Here is a 19,025-nt window from a genome sequence, read left to right on the forward strand (position 1 = left end):
AGATCTGGACTCATTGCTGGCCATTTCAGAACTCTCCAGCGCTTTGCTTGTAACCATTTCTGAGTGCTTTTTGAAGTGTGTTTCAGGTCAAGTGTGTTTCAAGACCCATGACCTCTGATGGAGACGCAGCTTTCTGACACTGGCCACTATGTTGCACCCCAAAATTCTTCGATAATCATCAGATTTCATGATACCGTTCATACAGACAAGGCATCCAGTGCCAGAAGCAGCGAAGCAACCCCGAAACATCTTTGAACCTACACCATGTTTGACTGTAGGGACTGTGTTCTTTTCTTTGAAGGTCTCATTTCTTTTTCTGTAAACAGTGCCATGATGTCCTTTACCAAAAAGCTCTACTTTTGTCTCATCTGTCCACAGTATTTTCTCCCAGAAGGATTGTGGTTTTGTCACATAAGTTTTGGCAAACTCCAGTCTTGCTTTTTTATGCCTTTGTGTCAGCAGTGGTGTCCTCCTGGGTCTCTTACCATAGCGTCCCTTTTCATTCAGATGGCGACAGAGAGTGCGAGCTGACACTGTTGTATCCTGTGTCTGCAGATCAGTTTGAACCAAATATATTCTTCTAAACAATGTTTTAATACATTAGATACTATGTATAGATTTAAATAGACATATAATGTAAATCACCTTAATTAAATTTCTTTAAAGAAAACTCGCTTTTTTAATTAAAGTTAAAATGGCTGCTGTGATGTTAGCTTTTCAGTTCTCAGGAGGGTTTCTTTCTCTTCCTGTGTGTTAATCTCAGATTACTTCATACAAAGAGACATTCATTAGCAGGTCTGACCAAAGAAATGAAGCCTCTTTAGAGCTCAACAAGAGAATGGAAACAGATCAGTAAAGAAGTGCAGTGCGAATTCATCTAATGTCTCATAGCGATCCGACAGACCTCTCAGAATCACGGCAAACGCTAAAGCACTTTTAGTTGAATGAGAACAGAAGTAGTTATCATGAAAAAATGTACCTCAATTAAATGGAGTTATTACATTCTTTAAAACATGCCTCAAAAGTATTTAAGCAAATGAATTAGCTTGTGTTAATTTTCCCCAAAAATGTTCTCAAAGTCCCTCAAACCGCTTCCAAGATGGTTGTAGTTTGACCGGAGGTTTATAGTTGGCTTTAAAGGTAATACATGTGCAGTTTTATAAACTACGCTGGTTTAAAATGCACACTGCAGATTTAATTGTACCTCTGTCCCGCTCTCCTCCATCAGATCTGGCCTTGTTACGCCCGTTCATTCATCATCTAGTCACACATTAACATAATATTAACATAATTAACATGCGTGTGTCACTGACCAGAGGGCTGTTAAACATTGTTCACACATCTCCTCTAGCATGTTTGACATTTTAAAGTGCTGAGCGTGTAGCTTACAGCGCAGGTAGAGCTACACACACGGTCAGTAATTATGCAACATGCTAGCCTCGGGTACAGGAACTTTGGAGATAATTAATATATTAAAATTGCACTCACATCCTCTCTACTACACCCAAATGATTAGAAAAGAGAATTAAAAGATGAAATTCAGTGTGATTTTAAAAAGATTCCCCTTCAAGTACATTCCTGAGGACAAAAAAATGCAGCTAATGTTAGCAACAGCATGCTAAAATGCTACGTGCACTATTTCTGCAGTATATTGAATTTTAGTATGCACTGAATGCACAGATGACTTTCAATATTTGACAAAACGTGTAGTATACAACAGAGCATGGAGTAATGTATCCCACAATGCAATGCAACTTCCTTTTAGAATGTTGATGTTGCATTTTGATGAACATTGGATTAAAAATACTAAATGATTTGGATGATAACGCCAACATATAATGCACATTATGAGGTCATGTGACAACAATTTATCATATGACCATTTTAAATGTTTATGTAGCATGTTCACATACTAAATTCTCAAAGTAAAAGTAATGTAATCTAAAAGTAATCTAAAAAGTAGTTGGAATAGATCACCTAAAATGAGTTCTGTAATCAGTAATAGACTACAATTTGTAAGTAATATACCCAGCTCTGTATAACACCGGATGGTTGGATTTATATTTAAAAAATATATATTTTACAGTAAGTGAAGCTTTTATTCTGAGTCTTCTTTGTATTGACAGGTGGTGGGTGTTTAAATTCCTGCTCTCTCTGTCTGTGATATAAAAAATCTGTGAGAATAAGCAGGTGAGAATGTGTTACTGACAGAACGTCTGTATGCGTTTCTAATTTAGCTGAGACTCCTGAAGCAAACCCAAACTGCAGGAAATATCGTTCCTGTCAAGAGGACATCTTTAAATCCTGTTCAGATGCGTATGACGATAAAACAAAAGCTTTTACTATGTTAAAGTGCATGTCTTTTGAAGGGAAATGAGCACCCTTCAAATGGATAATTACACCTTAGTCTTCGGTTCTGTAGTGAAATCGTGAAACACGCCTGTCAGAGGAAATCAGAAATGAAAACAACATTGAGAGAGCGAATCTAAGATGTCTCTGTTTGTATGCGTCAGTCAGCATCCAATAAACCCAAAACAGTTATTTTCTATTCATTAGAAAAATTAGTCGGAGTGCCTCATTCTGGGAGTTTCCGGATGATTCTGCATCTCTAAATAAAACCATCATTTTCTCTGCCTGTCTCTTTTTCCTCTTTCGATAAGTGATTACGGAATTATTTCCAGTCCTACGAAGTGAATTCATTTTTATGCTCTCAAAGCTCTATAAAGTTCTCTAGACTGCATAATGTAATTTCAGTGGCACCTGGTTTTCTGTGTGTTCCCTGATAAGATCCTGCAGGCATCTGGTCATCAGCTCAAATTAGGATCAGACAATGACCACTCTTAAAACCAGCATAAGTATTAGGCTCTTTTCTCCTTTAAGCTTCTAATTATAATAAATCCTCCTGATTTTTTGTGATTTTCTTAAGCCCCGTTCACACATACAGTGATTTTATCATGGAGTTCATGAGGTTTCTGTACTGTTGGTTGCTAATAGGCGCTGGATGAGCGTTAATGGAAGCTTCACATCTATTGAAAATCTAATGAGATGTACTTGTGATAAAAAAAGGTGAAAATGACCTGAAACACACTTCAAAAAGCACTCAGAAATGGTTACAAACAAAATGTTCTATTTTGATAAGAAGCACCCAATGGCTTCCAGTCATTGTGTCGCTTCAAATAACTCTATGTGTGAACCCTATTATTCAGAGAAAATAAAAAATGTTCTTGCTCAGCTCTTACATATAACTTTACAACTTTCAGAAGGTCCTGCATTACCATAATGACTCCGACAGGGACACAGGAAACCCATTACGATAAATTGACACTGTTTTCTATACCTGCTGGTTAATATTATTTCCCATTAACTGCACAAATGCCAAAGTTTCCCCTACAGAACAAAATAAACAAGGCACATTTTTGGTAAAAAATCTCCATAGATTGTTTAATACAACATACCATATTTTCAACAATTCAACATCAATAAAATTGTGTTAATTAAAAAAAAAGAAAACAAAATGCATATTACCTTTATTGCACAGAACAATTTAAACATTTTTCATACTAGATTTTTTAACCTTTTTAGGTTTCCGTTTTTTCTTTAGTATAAAAGAATATAATGGACCACATTAATGCACATTATCGTCCTGGGCTGAATGTCGGAGAGGGCAGAGGTCATATAAAGATTTATTCGACGTAATAGGATGAAAACAGCAGGTAGACCACAGAGGCAGAGGATCGGAGAAAGATTCAGGTGTGTGTGTCAGATTAACGCTAAAGTGGATCAGTAAGGGTTAAACCATCAGTGCAGCTTCTCCATCTGCAGCCTCAGTCAGCAGTACAAACCACTTAGCGAGGCGAAACCCATCTACACCCGAGCAAAATCCAGTGCATAAACACAGCTCAGTGTCCTTCCACGGAAATCACCTGCCCTGCTTGGCCCAGATTAAACACACACTTAAAACACAGCTGGACTGTGGAGCGAATTCGTTTAACCGTTGCATTTCAGCACAAAAACCTGCTTCATACTCACTAACCAGTCCATTTTAACCAGTCTCTATCTAGCACATGCGCAACTGTGCTCTCTTTTCAGTGCAAAACATGCCTACTTTCAGTTTACCTACATTTTTAATTCACAAACACTGTGCTATTACCTCCTGTGGAAATAGATGCGAAACAATGTTATCCTAGAGCGCTCATTCTTAGTGAATTCCCCTCTTGCATGTAGACATCTGTCATCGTAACAAATCAGCACCATTTGAGTCCTTAGATGTGCTGGGTAGCTTTAAAACAGTTTCTTTGGGTACCGACGCTTCATATAATGTAAAGAAAAATTGATCTGAGACCATAAGACAGGTCTAAGACTAAGACCATTAGACAGGCGTGAGACCATAAGACAGGTATAAGACCCATGAGACAGGTCTGAGAGCATGAGACAGGTGTGAGACCTAACGGCAGCCACAGGTGAAGATGATTGAGTGCTGTCGAGCATATTAACACTCTCACCTTTTGATGAAATGATTGATTCTGTTAGGAACTCGCTTGCTTTCACACATACACACTTTGAGATAGAGCTATACATTCTCTGTGTAGCTTCTCAGGCGAATAAAACTCGAAATGGGTTTGTTATATAAAAACGTGATGCTGCAGTGCCGTTAAATGGGTTTAAACCTGACCAGGTACTACAGAAATGCTCACTGCAGGCTACAGTGATCATTTCTACATAAAGCAAAACACACAACAAAAGTCACATAATTACCGCTGCTTTCACTTGCCTAGCCATTAATCCAGCAATAAACAACCTCTACTTGTTTATCCAGATGCTTGAGTCATAAAATTCCCTCAGCTTATCCAACAAATGCATTCAAATACGGATCTGAAAGCAAAATGAGAACCAAACAGCAGAGTACAGATACAAAGAAAGAAATGTGCTGTGAAAGTTGCACTATACACATATTTCTCTGTGGCAGGAATAGAAATGCTATCTATTATATTCCACATTCTGTTGTTAGACACAATGACGAATTTGGGCAGCTGTTAGGTTTGTTAAATGTGCTTTTCACCCCTGATTTATCTACTGTTATTTTGTCATAAAACTTTTCATGTAAGTAGAAAACAAGAAAAGAATGGGTTAAATAAATAAACAAACAAAAAGGATGCGGGCAGCAGGACAGTAGGGAGAAGGATGCTCTGCCTTTGCATTCTAGAGGTTGACACAAAACATATTGGAGGTTCGGTTTTTCCTTTTTTTCCATGTTTTTTTGCCCATAAAAATCCACAGGAACTGAACTGTTTTAAAACAAAATCCTCTCTCAAAGATATTGGTCCCCGTAGGCTGACTTTAAGCGGCCATCACAGAGGAGTGCGCATGAGGACATTTTCCCCCTCCCATGTTCAATATTGAACAAAAGCACCGATCCCTGTGCCACACATCCATCTTTAGAAAGGGGGGAGAACACCCCTCCTCTATGGGGAGCTCTTCAGAGCCAGAGGTTGTTCAGGCAGGGAATCTCTTGTTTTTGTCTTTACGAGTCTGTTTTTGAAAGGGTCTTTTGAGCTCCCTGGCTGGATTATATCATTTTCATGTTAAATTTCCGAGGGGCATCGGCACCGCCGCTGCTCATCCCAGCGTCCGATTTGCGCGGGACATACTCTATCTCAATGTTGTGTTTGCTGTTGCCTTTGCCTCTGCTCCAAAGAAAGAGCAGAACAAGGCAGAACAGAACCACACCCAAAAAGGAGATGAAGCCCATGGTGGTGGCGATGATTAGCGTCTTTATATCAAATGGGAACGGGACTGTTGCTCTTGTTCCATTGGCTCCGTTGTCGTTGGGTTGGTTGGAGATAAACGCCAAGGTTTTGTTGGGTTGGTTGGGCCAGTCTGGCGAATAACTGTGGACGTGTAGGTGGGCCAAAGCAGTGTCGTTTCCACCGGCATTGCTAGCAATGCACACATATGTCCCATTGTCCTGAATCTGAGCATAGCGCACCTCTAAGGTGCCATCTGGGAAAACAGTGAGCCGTCCTATCGTTTTCGTGGTGATGAACTGTTTTTGTGGGGAACGCCACATGATGATGGGTGTCGGGTCTCCATCTGCTTGGCAGACGAAGTGGATGGTGGTGCCTTCGTCAACGAACTTCTGCTGGGGTTTCCGGTCTCGAATCCTAGACTTGCGACACGTGAAGTAATTGGGTTGCAGCACGTCAGGGAAGTCCTTGAACTCTTTTCCCTGAACGAACTCGGGTGAGGAGCAAGTTGGCTGCTGGCGGTTGAAGTTGAGCCTCCAGCGGCGTCGGAAAACCCAAAGCAGACGGCAGTCACAAGCCAACGGATTGTCGTACAATGCGAGGGTCTCCAGGTTCCCCACCGAATGGAACACAGACTCCTCCAGGGTGGTAAGGGAGTTGCTGGACACATTGAGGACTTTCAGGTAGTTCAGTCCTCTAAAGGAATAGGGTTCAATCATCGTCAGTCGACCGCCCACCAGGTGGAACTCTTGCAGTCTGAGCAGGTCATGGAGCCGGTTGCCTTCAATCAGCTGGATGGGATTGTAGGACATGTTTAGGAAACGAAGATAAACCAGGTGCCGCAAGGCCAAATATGGAATTGATGTCAAGTTTGCGTTAGTGATTGTTAGGGAGGTAAGATTCAATCCGTACAAGCAGTTGGTGGTCATGGTATCCAAGTAGGGCCAGTTGGCGATCTCCAGCACTTTGAGACGATAGAGCCGCTTGAAGCTGTAGTCTCTGATGCTGTTGATGTTGAGGTTTCGCAAGCGCAGTGTGACCAAGCTGTGCAGGTGCGTGAAGGCCTCTGTCGGGACAGAGGTCAGGTTGCACTTTTCGAGCGTGAGCTGCTCCAGGCTGCTGAGGCCGTGGAACGCCCTGTGGGATATGAAGACAAGGTCATTATCCCCAACCTCCAGAGAGCGCAAGTTGAAGAGGTCCTGGAACACGTAGTCCAGCAGAATTACGATCTTATTTTCACTGATGTCCAGCTTTGTTAGGTTACTGAGGCCCGTGAACACTCCCAGCTGGATGAGCTTCAGCTTGTTGCTACGCAGTCCAAGAGTCTGCAGGACATAGAGGTTGTTAAAGGCCCCTGGCTCGATGGTCGAGATGGTGTTTTCATTGAGCTCCAGCTCTTCCAGCTGCGGGAAGGTGGAGAACTCATCTGGGTTGATGGTTTTTATCCGATTCTTGCTGAGGTCCAGGAGTCGTGTTTCAGATGGGATTCCCTCTGGAACGGACATCAGCTTCTTGCGGTGGCACAAGACAGAACGCTCCGGAGCATTGCACTCGCAGCGTGATGGGCAGCCCGTGGCAGAGCCAGACAGCACTGTGCCCAGCATTAAGATTAGAATGGGCTGCCAGCATGCCACCAGGAATCTGTGCCCACTCACTTCCCCTGCTACCATCCTACCGGTTACCTGAACAGAGGGAGAAAAAGAGACAAAGAGTGCTGAGTTATAAAATATGAAATTCAAGGCATCCAAATCAATAAACAATTATACCACACAGTATTGACTGAAATTCTAGAGGGTTATTTTCTTTGGCGAGCAGGATATGGCTCTAAAACATGAGTGAATTGTGTATTCATTGAATACTATTCATTGAAAGAGCGGAGAGGGTAAAATAGTGTTTTATTAAGAATTTGACTAATATGGCAGAAATCACTTTCCATTTCCAAAGTGTCAACTGCGTGTTTCATAACATTATAGGCTCATAAAACTACTGTACTAAGGACTGTTGGATTATTTCAGAACTGTGAAAAGGAAGAGCCAATGGCGTGTACTTGCATAACCGTGCGAATCGGCACTTTTGGATTCTATCTCCTTTTTTTTGACCCCAGCTAGTTCAACTTCAAAGGCTTTTAACACACAGTAGAACTCGTGCTAACTGAGCTCAGGGACTTGACTTGGAATCCATTGCAAAGGTTACATCACCATCAAAAGATATTTATGAATCTTCTAAACCTCTGGTGCACCTTACACAGCTGAGCAGTGAGTTAGAGGGCTGTATCTGTGTCCCAACCAGCCTTTTCACTCTAAAATCATAAGTGTGTTCACACTTCCATGTCTGGGATCCATATGAAACGAAGGCACGGAGGCATTTGTGAGAATTTATCCACAATTTTCAAGGAGAACTCCACTTCACAGGAAGTCAGCAGGTGGACGCATTAAATAGCTAGCATATGCCATCTGTGAGAGAGACCAAAAGACGAGGAATTGGTTTAAGACCCATCTGAAACACTCTCGCTCTCTGATGAATTACTAAAAGTATGCTAACCATTGAAATCTGTACACAGAGATTCTAATGCTTCCTGAATCAGCAAAAAAACACTATGTCTGCATAACTTGTGAGGTTTAGCTTCTTAGCTTTGGTTTGGTTGAGCCTTCCAAGCACTTAGACCATTGTATAAGTCTTCAACATAAAAGCAGACCCTAACGAAACAAAAATATATGGGAATATATTGCAACATATAATGCGATATATTACATAAAACATTTACATATATTGGAAACTAGTGCTTATATTTTTCAATATACAGCAATATATGCATTGACAATATATGGCTATATATTGATACATATAAATATATTTAGAAATTAAGAAATAAATATTAATTGTTTGATCCTTTATTGAGTATATATTGCACATAGATGCTCCCATATAAATGTGAATGTATGTACACACCTTCACTGAATGAGTTACAGCAGATTTCTAATTCTCAGCATACTTTGCTTCTGACTTTTAAAATGTTAAAATTAAGTGTTATTTCATGTGTTTTTGCTCAATATTAATATAGGGGGAGATCTGTTAGTGTTTAATGTTGTATTATGTTGAAATGTAAAAGTATTTCTGGTATGTCTGGGGTCACCATTGCGCAGAAGAGTAGAGCCTGTGGTCAGGATGACGACTGGACAAACACCATTCGATTTATGTTATGATATATTTTCTTTGCGTAAGGGGAAACACAACTTCACAACTACAATCTTTTGAAATTCATCATTAAGTGGAAACTGTTCCAAAACCTAGTTTGCCACCTTGCTTATATAGACAGCATCCGAATAGAAGCTCATAAGGGACTTATTCTGAACAGGGCCGTAACCACCATAGACAATGACAAGTCCCCCCCCAATAATTAGAAATTGCCAAATGCCCCCCCCCCCCCCCCCCCACCCCCACAACAACCTGCAGAAAAACTGTTTGCACTACAAACCAGTGTGTTCATAATCAAGATAATACATTAAAATAATAAGGTAAGACACACCAATTTGCAATGTCAAGCAGCAAAATGAGCTGTTTTGTACAGCTAAAAAAAGCTGGATGTGGATGACACTGGAGGCCAGTCCCATAAAGATTACAAATGGCTCTTACGGGAAAAATAAGGTGGATAACAAACATAACAAAAACAGAACACACAAAAATAGTGTAAAACAGTCAATTTTAGCTGTTTTTTTGGTATCTCTTGACTGATCGACCATTTGGATTTTTTCACAGAGTTCCTTGCAGTGCATTCTGGGATTGCCTTATCTGTATACTGTGTTGCCTTAGAATATAGCTAAAAGGCATCTAAGAAAGATTTAATAATTCATAACAGTTTCTGCATAGATAGCACACATACAATGCCTTCAAATGCTGGTAGGCAGCTCACTTACGTTTTGGAACAGAGCTTTTTTTTGATTTGCCGTCACACTATTCTCTGCTGGCCTGTCGTGTCTCTGATTATGGTTTCATAACCACCAACACAGCACTGGAATACTTCTATTGAGAATGTTCATTTCCTGTTCGTGTAACACAACATCCCTGTCAATGATCATAAAAAAGATGCATAACTTGCATTAGGAAGCCTGACGCCAGTGATGATTGCTTTTGTCCTGAAAGACTGGTAAATATTATGCATTGTGATGCTGATATCAGAGACCCCCCACAAGCAAAGGACTTTTCAGTTCAAAGAACTTGTAGAGCTTTTGAGAGCCTTAAAATGGTTCTTTAGGGAATCGCAAATCTTGAAGCACAATGGCCATTAAACAGAGTCATTGGTGTGCAGAAGAACTCGACCCACCCACACAAACACAAAATACATTGCATATATCTCCAAGATGAGCCTGTTATAGGAAGCTAAAAACAGAAAAGATCTTGTTAGCCAATTCCCAGTGCAAATTAAAAGTAAAATATTCTCTGATTAATTGGCATATCCAATTAACTCTGTTTCACAAAATAATTCACAACTATGTGAATAAAAAATTATATGCAGGGGTGCACATAAGTGGTCCGCATGCACGACCAAAATTAAAAATGCGCTGTGTAAATAAGTTCTAACAGCGCATTTGCGTACCAACATGGATGACAGCTGTTAATGCACAGTTACAATTTTAGATCGACGAACTGTACTGTATAAGATTTCTATTAAAACTGAAAGTATTACATAGGCTAGCTGCTGCAGTTTTCAAAGCAAAACTGTGACATTTCATTTCATTTCACGCTCTTCCATCAGCAGCGCTAAACCCAGAAGCGCATATACTTGGCAACCCGCCAAAATAAAAGATTTTACGTATGAAAATTCAAATAATAATAATAAAAATGATAATAACAATATTAGCATTTTATTTTTAAGTTTACTATAAAATAATTGTATTTGTATGTAATACTCCCTTTTTATTTTAAAATAAAATAGTATTATCACGCTTGATTATATAGTTTATTATTTAAAAAAAACAACTAAACTAAAGTGCAATAATATTATTATCACTATTATTATTATTATTTTTTTTTTTTATAGTTATATTTTATGGGTCACACTCCATGCCGTGGCCTGTGTGAGGACCAAACCAAATCTGAGAATATAGGCTGAAAAACTTATGTGCACCCCTGATTATATGGATAAGGAACTTATCTGGAACTTGCAAATGTGTGCATAAATATCTGCATACATTCGTGTAGTCAAAAATACTATTTCCAGTTCTAATGGAATATGTATAGGAAGTGATTCACAAACATTCCAGGAGAGGCCAATTTGGATTTTTGTTTGTAATTTGCTGATTTGTAATGAATAAACTGCAGTGATCTAACTGTGAGCCCCAGTTGTTCATCAGGATCAATAATGAAGCCAGTGAAGGGTTGAGTTTGGCTGCAAGCATTCAGCATGTGGCCCAGAGGCCCCGTGTTAAACCATTAGCGCTGCTGAGGGGAGGCTGGGTTCTGTTGAAAGCAAATTAAGCAGCCTACAGTGTATGCTGCCAAAACCTGAGAACATATGTAAATGTTCTTCATATGAATCTGACATGAAAGAACTATCATCGCTGTCTGGTCATCAGGCTAGCAACAAGCTGAAAAATTATTCAGCTAATGATCTGTCTTTGGAAGTCTTATCAAATAACATTATGTATTATCTCACAGTGAAAACAGAAAAGAAATGACTGATTGCTAAGCCCTCCTACTGAAAATCCCATTGTTGGAGTCTGTGACCATCAATCCCCTGTAAAATAAAAGAAAGATAGCATGTAAAATAATGACGCAAGTGCATAAAGTAATGCAATGGGGTAGTTTGTACAGTAATGTGGTGCATTAATCTATAAAGTAATGCAGTTTGTTTGTGTGTAAAGTAATGCAGAAAACAACTATATAAAGTAAAAGAGAGGCAGAATGTAAAAGATGCAGTAAGGTGGTGTGTAAACTAAAGCAATGAGATAATGTGTATTGTAATATAGTGAGGTAGCATGCAAAGCAAAAGAAACATGTAAAGTAACACATACTGTAAATTAAAATATTGCAGTTAGGTAACATGTATAATAACTTAGTGCATTAGTGTGTAAAATTACACTGTGATAGTGTGTAAAGAAGCAATGAAGCCAACTAGTGTGTAAAAGAGAGAAAGCACACACAATAAAGATGTATGGTAGGGTGTTAAGTAACAACAATCTATCATTGAATATGACAGGTAACATACTGTAAACTGAAATAATGCAGTTTGATAGATTGCTGCATTAGTGTGCATACTGTGTAAAGTAACAGTATGTGTATCGAAAGCTGCAAAATAGTATGTAAAACAGGTAGGACGTAAAATAATATAGTGTAAAGTAACACTACAAGTAACAGGTAACAAGTACTGTAAATTAAAAGCGAAGTATAGCATGTATTTTTTATGCAGTGAGGTAGGGTGTAAAGTAACACTACAAGTAACAGGTAACAAGTACTGTAAATTAAAAGTGAAGTATAGCATGTATTTTTTATGCAGTGAGGTAGGGTGTAAAGTAACACTACAAGTAACAGGTAACAAGTACTGTAAATTAAAAGTGAAGTATAGCATGTATTTTTTATGCAGTGAGGTAGGGTGTAAAGTAACACTACAAGTAACAGGTAACAAGTACTGTAAATTAAAAGTGAAGTAGGTGGGGGGAGGGAATGTCCAGCGCTCTCTCCACCCTCAATACCACGACTGAGGTGCCCTTGAGCAAGGCACCGAACCCCCAATTGCTCCCCGGGCGCTGCAGCATGGCTGCCCACTGCTCCGGGTGTGTGTTCACGGTGTGTGTGTGTGTGTGTGTGTGCATTTGTTCACTACTCACTGCTGTGTGTGTGCACTTGGATGGGTTAAACGCAGAGCACCAATTTCGAGTATGGGTCACCATACTTGACAATACGTCACGAAAAAAAAAAAAAAAAAAGAAAAAAAAAAAAGTATAGCATGCATTTTTTATGCAGTGAGGTAGGGTGTAAAGTAACACTACACGTAACTGGTAACAAGTACTGTAAATTAAAACAAAGTAGCATGTAGTTTTATGCAGTGTGGTGGTGTGTAAAGTAACGCTACAAGTAACAGGTAACAAGTACTGTCAATTAAAATAATGCAGTTTGGTAATGCATATAAAAACTTTCTGCATTAATATGTAAAGTATGAAAAGTGACACCAACTTTTCACACTGAGAGTGTGAAAATTAACGCAGGAAACTATCAATTAAAGTAACAGGTAACAGGTACTGTAAATTTAAATAATGCAGTTTGGTAACGCATAATTTGCTGCATTAGTGTGTAAAGTAACACTGTGATCATGTGTAAAGTAACAACACATTTGTATGTACACAAGTTGTATGTAGCGCATAAAATAATGCAGGAGGGTAGAGTGTAAAATGCAATGTAAAAAATGTAATGCATGTAGCCTGTATTGTTATGAAGTGAGGCAGTGTGTAAAGTAACTGTGGTAATATGCAAAGTAACAGCAGTGAAGTAAAGAGAAACAACATATGAAAGAATGCAGAGTGGCAATGGGTAAAGTAATGTGATGGCAAACAATGTAAAGTACTGCAATATGTTAGTGTGTAAAGTAATGCAGTTAGGTAGCATGTAAGTAACATGGTAAGTTAGTATGTGAAGTAATGTGGGAAGGTGATTTGTAAAGCAATATGGTGAGGCAGTTTCTAATGAACATGACAAGGTTGCATCTTCTCTATTCTGACGTGATCGTATTTCCATCTGTTGCATCATTTACTATTATATATTTATGATACATCTGAAACTATCAACAGTAAGACTATGAATTACTGCAGTCTGGAGCAGGACATTGTTTCCCAGCGGCAACAATCCCACTTAAACATGGCAGTTAAATACCTGAGCAGCAGAATCCTCCTCACATCTGTCACTGCTAAAGGAACAGCACGCTAAGAGTCTAATCTAGTTCAGAATCAGCCTGTTCGCTAATCCTGTAAACACACACACACACACGCAAGGCGCACTAACACACATGCAGGCACTTATTTTACCTCAGCTTCATGTAGGTCAGTTCAGCACACAGACACCTCACAGTACAAACAAAGTTAAACACACACTTGGACAAGAATAACACAACTCCGGCTCATCCGTAAATCAATCTGATTAATTGACTTAACAAAGCTCTGCTACTATTTAGAAGATTTTGAGTCTTCCAAGTGACTTAAATCTCTTGAATCCGTTCACCAAAACATCAAGTACAGATTGCTTGCCAATTCATTAAATGAAAATTGCTAACAATTATGCATTTTTTAATGAGTAAAAAAAAATATCCCTCAAGGGACAAAAATCAGATGAGAGCTCATTAATATCACAAATGAAAGTAGTAAGAATACATGGAGAACTAATTGCTAAGTAAAATCATACATTTCTCCTCTAGAATTACAGAAAAGATCAATAACGTCTCAAGATGTGCTCAGATTTGACAAGATACCAAGCCTGCAATTAAAAATCAGAGATCTAAATATGAAGAATTCCTCATTCATTTCCAAATTCCAGAAATGATCTGAGTTGCCATCCATTAATTTCATAGCATTGTACTTCTAATGTATGTGAATAATTATCTCATTAGAGTCAATTTTAATTTCTCCTTATGACTTTTAAAGGTAGTACAGGCGATTTCAAAGTGGCTAGCAATAGAAAGCTAGTTTTGAAAGCATAAGATCCCACTCTCTCTGCAAATCACTCTCCAAAGCCATGCCTCCTCCAAAACACATGACCGTGCAAAAGGAGACCAGAGGCTGACCAGTAGCACAATGAGTGACGGCGGAAATATTCCAGAAATTTTGTAAACTTTTCGAAAACTGTCAGAAATTTTTGTTACGTTTCCGGGAATTGTAAAGTTTCCCCTTTGCAACCCTAGGGAAGTAAAATCAACTACCCTGCCTTTAAGGTCCAGTAACAGTGGCTCAATCAATGGCATGAGTTTGGGGCGAGGCTATCAATTAATCTGACCAATGGAAGTCAAGGCAAGTGTTCAGGAAATGTGTTCCATTATTTTTTACAATTCTTTTTGGTGATGCTAGTGGCACAGATCCGCAAAAACCACTAAAAACGTTTTACAATTATACAAGAATTATACAAGCCAGGTGATGTCCCTTTGTACAGAAATGCCTACGCACATACCTATAGACTAAACACATATTAGACATACACGAGACGTTACAGTTTTCACAAATTTGCATTTTTGCAATTTACACAGAGAAACTTTTTTTTAAAAGTTAGCATTTTCAAGCCCCCAAAATGGCATTGTTGTGTAAATGAACAGCCAAAACACACGAATAGAGTTTTGTTTTTATTTAATAATAAAAACGGTAAAATGGTGTTGTTTAAATGCCCCTTAAGTCTCCTGCGGTGTAAAAGAGCAACATCTGTGCAACAAAATGTTTCTCTGGGTTCCTCTTTAAAATCAGCCTTTGAAGGTAAAAACAACCAACAAACCAGTCACATCTCTCTGCTGCAACAGAACGCCTACCTTTCAATAAAAACAAGTGTCAGGAATGACATCGTATCATTCATTTAAAACATTTGTGCACAGGACGCAGTGTTCAAGATCGCAACACATCTAAAACTAACACACACTCACACTCCATTTCTCATGGTCCGTGGCTGAATCCGCTCATTTATTTGTTGCACTTGCTGCAGAATCAGCAGAGTGTGACTGAGTGTTCCCTCATTAGAGACCCACTACTCGCCTCTCCGCTATTATTGCGTCTGTAAAGTAACTCTGGCTCAGGGAGTGCAAACATTACACTAGGTTTCCATTCAGAGCTTCAGATCTGCCGCTGACCTTCTAAAAACATCTCCCAGAAAAACTAGCTCCATCCTACAGCCCTAACAGCTCCTCAGAGCTCAAATGTCTCCGATTTCCACTCTCTCCGCTCTGTCACTCTCTGTTTTTCTCTCTCAGAGGGGAGAGAGACACATTGACCCTGAAGCTGCAGGAAAAGCAGCATCAACACGAGTCCACAATGGCAGCTGGAATCTGGAATAACGAGGTCCAACACACAAGACGTCTGAGCGCTGAGGAATCAATCACACAGGGCAGGTTTTCTCGCTGAGTGTGAGATGAGGGTTTTAAAAGCCGGATGTACACACAAACATAGGCTAGCCTGCAAACACTAGCCTCACTGTCTATCGTATACAAAGCAAGCTAGCTTCTAGTGCAGAAATGGAGCCTTGTGAGTAATTGATCTGATACGCTCTTAATGGGCAGAAACTCCATTAACGATCCCTTTCTGGCCGTTAAGTGAACTGACTTGCCTTAAAGGGACACTCATAGCTGATTCCACTAGACTAGAGTTTGACATTAGCATGTCGCTAAGCTAACGACTTGAAACTCTGATACACAAAACTAAATTTTTACACTTTTTAAAAGTCAATAAAGATATAGCACACTTTTCCCTTATAATTTGAGGCTTTGCTAATTCTGTATAGGGCTCTATGATTTCTACGATACGAAAAACAAAGAATCCAGTCATGAAAACTGAATTTACAGTATAACGTGGAATGTCATAGATTTGGCTAAATGAATCAATCAAAACTAGGGCTGTACACTTAATCAAATAGCAATACACAGATACACACAGAAACTCAAAGTAAAATTTATGACAAAAATATATTATTAGAATGCACTTCTCAGTAATACAGTTTAATAAAATATTATAAACTTTATTTCAATTACCTGATTTATTTATTTTTTACTCTAAGACTGGCTTCCATACCCTCACTCAAACTATTTTATTTATTTCATGGAACATAAAGCTGCTTTATTTTCCATATAACAAAGCTAGTTCAGAGGCTGTCAGGCCCAAAAATGTAAATGATTACATTTTAATTTATGTGTAAACTGTGCCTTTTACATTGTCTCAGACATACCTTGCCTTAGCTATGATTTTATTCTCAAACCTTTGTGAAATTGTTTCAATTTGTTGGATAAAATGTCTTTTAGATTAATAGAGAGAGAGCCAATAGCTACAGAAACCTCAAATTACAACTGATCAAGTCTATACAGGGATGAAATTGCGTTTTGAACCGGTAATCACGCTCTGCATGCAGGAGGAGGAGGAGAAGGAGGCCTGGAGATTTGATGGAGAAATGCATGCTGGGAAATTGATAGTTTGCATTGCATTTGCCGAACAGAGACATTAAGAGATAAGTGCTGTCAGTTTGATGGATCATGGGTAAATTCACATGCACATAACCAGCAGGTTTCCCTCTTTAACTGGAGCGTACAGAGACCCCTTGACTGACTCCACTTGACCCCTGCAGACCCTTCGATCAGCAGCCATGCAGTTTTCACGACAATATTTTTGTTTAATGTGAAGAATGATCAAAAATACAGTAAAATAGTGAAATTTAACCATTTTAAAATGGACTTTATGGATATATTTAGAAAATTAAATTTATTCCTGTGATGCAAAGCTGAATTTTCAGCATCATTACTCCAGTCTTCAGTGTCACATGATCCTTCAGAAATCATTGCAATGATTGTAATGACCAGATATTTTAGTTTTTTGCTCATCGTTACACACAAACTGATCTGGTATGACCTCAAAAGACACAAAATGATAAATATTGTTGTATAATACACACTAGGAAACCATCCTATTGCATCTGTGTGTGTGTGTTTCTGAGTGTGTGTGGGTTTCTTGGTTCAGTCTATCTCATGACTCATTCACTGTTCTCCAAAGCGTCTCCCTTTTCATTTATGCGAGAGAAATTTAAAGGAAGGAGCGCATATGTTTTCACAGGCAGGTGTTACTTTAATGCAGAACCTAAAACGAGGTGATTGCTGGTGTCCTTTTACACTGCTGCTGTTTTTCAGAATATGCCTCAACAGACGTCATTCTTTCAGTATGTGCGTGTTATATAACTTCAGTACATAACCTGTAAAAGTTGACTGAGTCATTTTCAGTCCCTGCTGTCAGTTTGTTCCCTGCTGGAAAATCCAGGTAGATGTTCCGGAACATGCTAGCTGGTAATTAGCTTGTCCAGTTCATGCTGTTTTTTTAACACAGTGGCTTATGTCTAAACAAAGCTAGCATGTTAAGTTGTAAAATTAGCTGGATGTGAACACATTCACTCAGGATAAGGTATTGTAAATGCACTTTGTAGTTAAAATGCATTATGTGACCCTATATTTGTGTGAGCTATAAATAGTGAAACCATCTATTATTATCGCTTGTACTTATATTTTAAATATTATGGACCATTTTAATTGGTTAGTCATTCGTTTGCATGCCATATAAAAGAAAAACAAAATATTAAAAACATTTCTTCACTATCAGTGTGACATGAATAATTACTTATACACTGTTTGTACTGTATTATATATTAAACAATGATTCTCATTCATAAGCCACATTTCTGTGCAAATAATTCCTGAAGTATTTTAAATAGGAATCATTTTAAACAACATAGAATGGCTTCACAAACAATTTACGCACCAATTTGCTCATGACTTAGGTCTATTGTATGTTTTTGTATCTTGTACATTGTCTATTATATAATGCATAATGTAGTACACTGCATTGCTGTATCCAAGTCATTTAGCTTTAAAGATCTAGTCCATTATATTGTATTCTGTTCTAATGATAGCTGCAGATAAACTTTGACAGGGTCCATATAAAATATTGACACTGATATTGATTTAGTTTGTGCAAGGCTCTTCAATCCACACACACACACACACACACACACACACACACACACACACACACACACACACAATTCTCTTTAATAACTGTGTGTTTCTTGTCAGAGCGACTCATTACAGATTGTCATTTTAAAGAGCCGTTTTAAATTCACGCTGCACTGCCTGATTCACTCTCAGCTCTGATTTAGATGAAATACAGTCAGACCTGCATCACTAATGACAGGGATGGACTCGGGCACGTCTGAAACACCAACACAAATGTGTGAAATGACACATTCGGCAAGAGGCGTTTAGATTTGACACTCTTTCAACAGCTCTGGAAAAGCTCCTCTTTTTCACTGCCGGTTCTAGCGTTTTAGTCAGAACATGTTAATGCCTTGATGGCCATCAACAGTATTGACCGGCATCGACCGACATTCCCTGAAACACAGACTATCACAGCTGAAACCAGCCTGAAGTGGCTGCTGGTCTTACATGGTTTCCAGTTGGTCATTTATGGTATATATCTGGAATACAAGCCAGTGGTTTACCCTCACTCTTAAAAAATTAAGTTTTTTTATTGGCATCAATGGTTCTATGAACCATTATACTATAATAGGGCG

At 38.8% G+C, this 19,025-nt stretch overlaps 1 protein-coding gene across 3 annotated transcripts in view; it reads right to left on the minus strand.

Moving 5' to 3' along the window:
* Positions 1–3,417: 3,417 nt before the first annotated feature.
* The window catches only part of lingo1a (leucine rich repeat and Ig domain containing 1a), a 38,034-nt gene continuing 22,426 nt past the window's right edge, over positions 3,418–19,025 (minus strand). For 2 of the 3 annotated variants that reach the window (XM_079411555.1, XM_079411554.1), the window contains exon 2: positions 3,425–7,426. In XM_079411555.1, the coding sequence (XP_079267681.1) occupies positions 5,567–7,414 (1,848 nt within the window). In that variant the 5' untranslated portion in view covers positions 7,415–7,426 and the 3' untranslated portion in view covers positions 3,425–5,566. Of the gene's footprint in view, positions 7,427–19,025 lie in introns of all 3 variants that reach the window. The other variant, XM_079411553.1, reaches the window with a different exon arrangement.

This window comes from Barbus barbus (genome assembly GCF_936440315.1).
Source record: "Barbus barbus genome assembly, chromosome: 48".
In the NCBI taxonomy this organism is placed as follows: domain Eukaryota; kingdom Metazoa; phylum Chordata; class Actinopteri; order Cypriniformes; family Cyprinidae; genus Barbus; species Barbus barbus.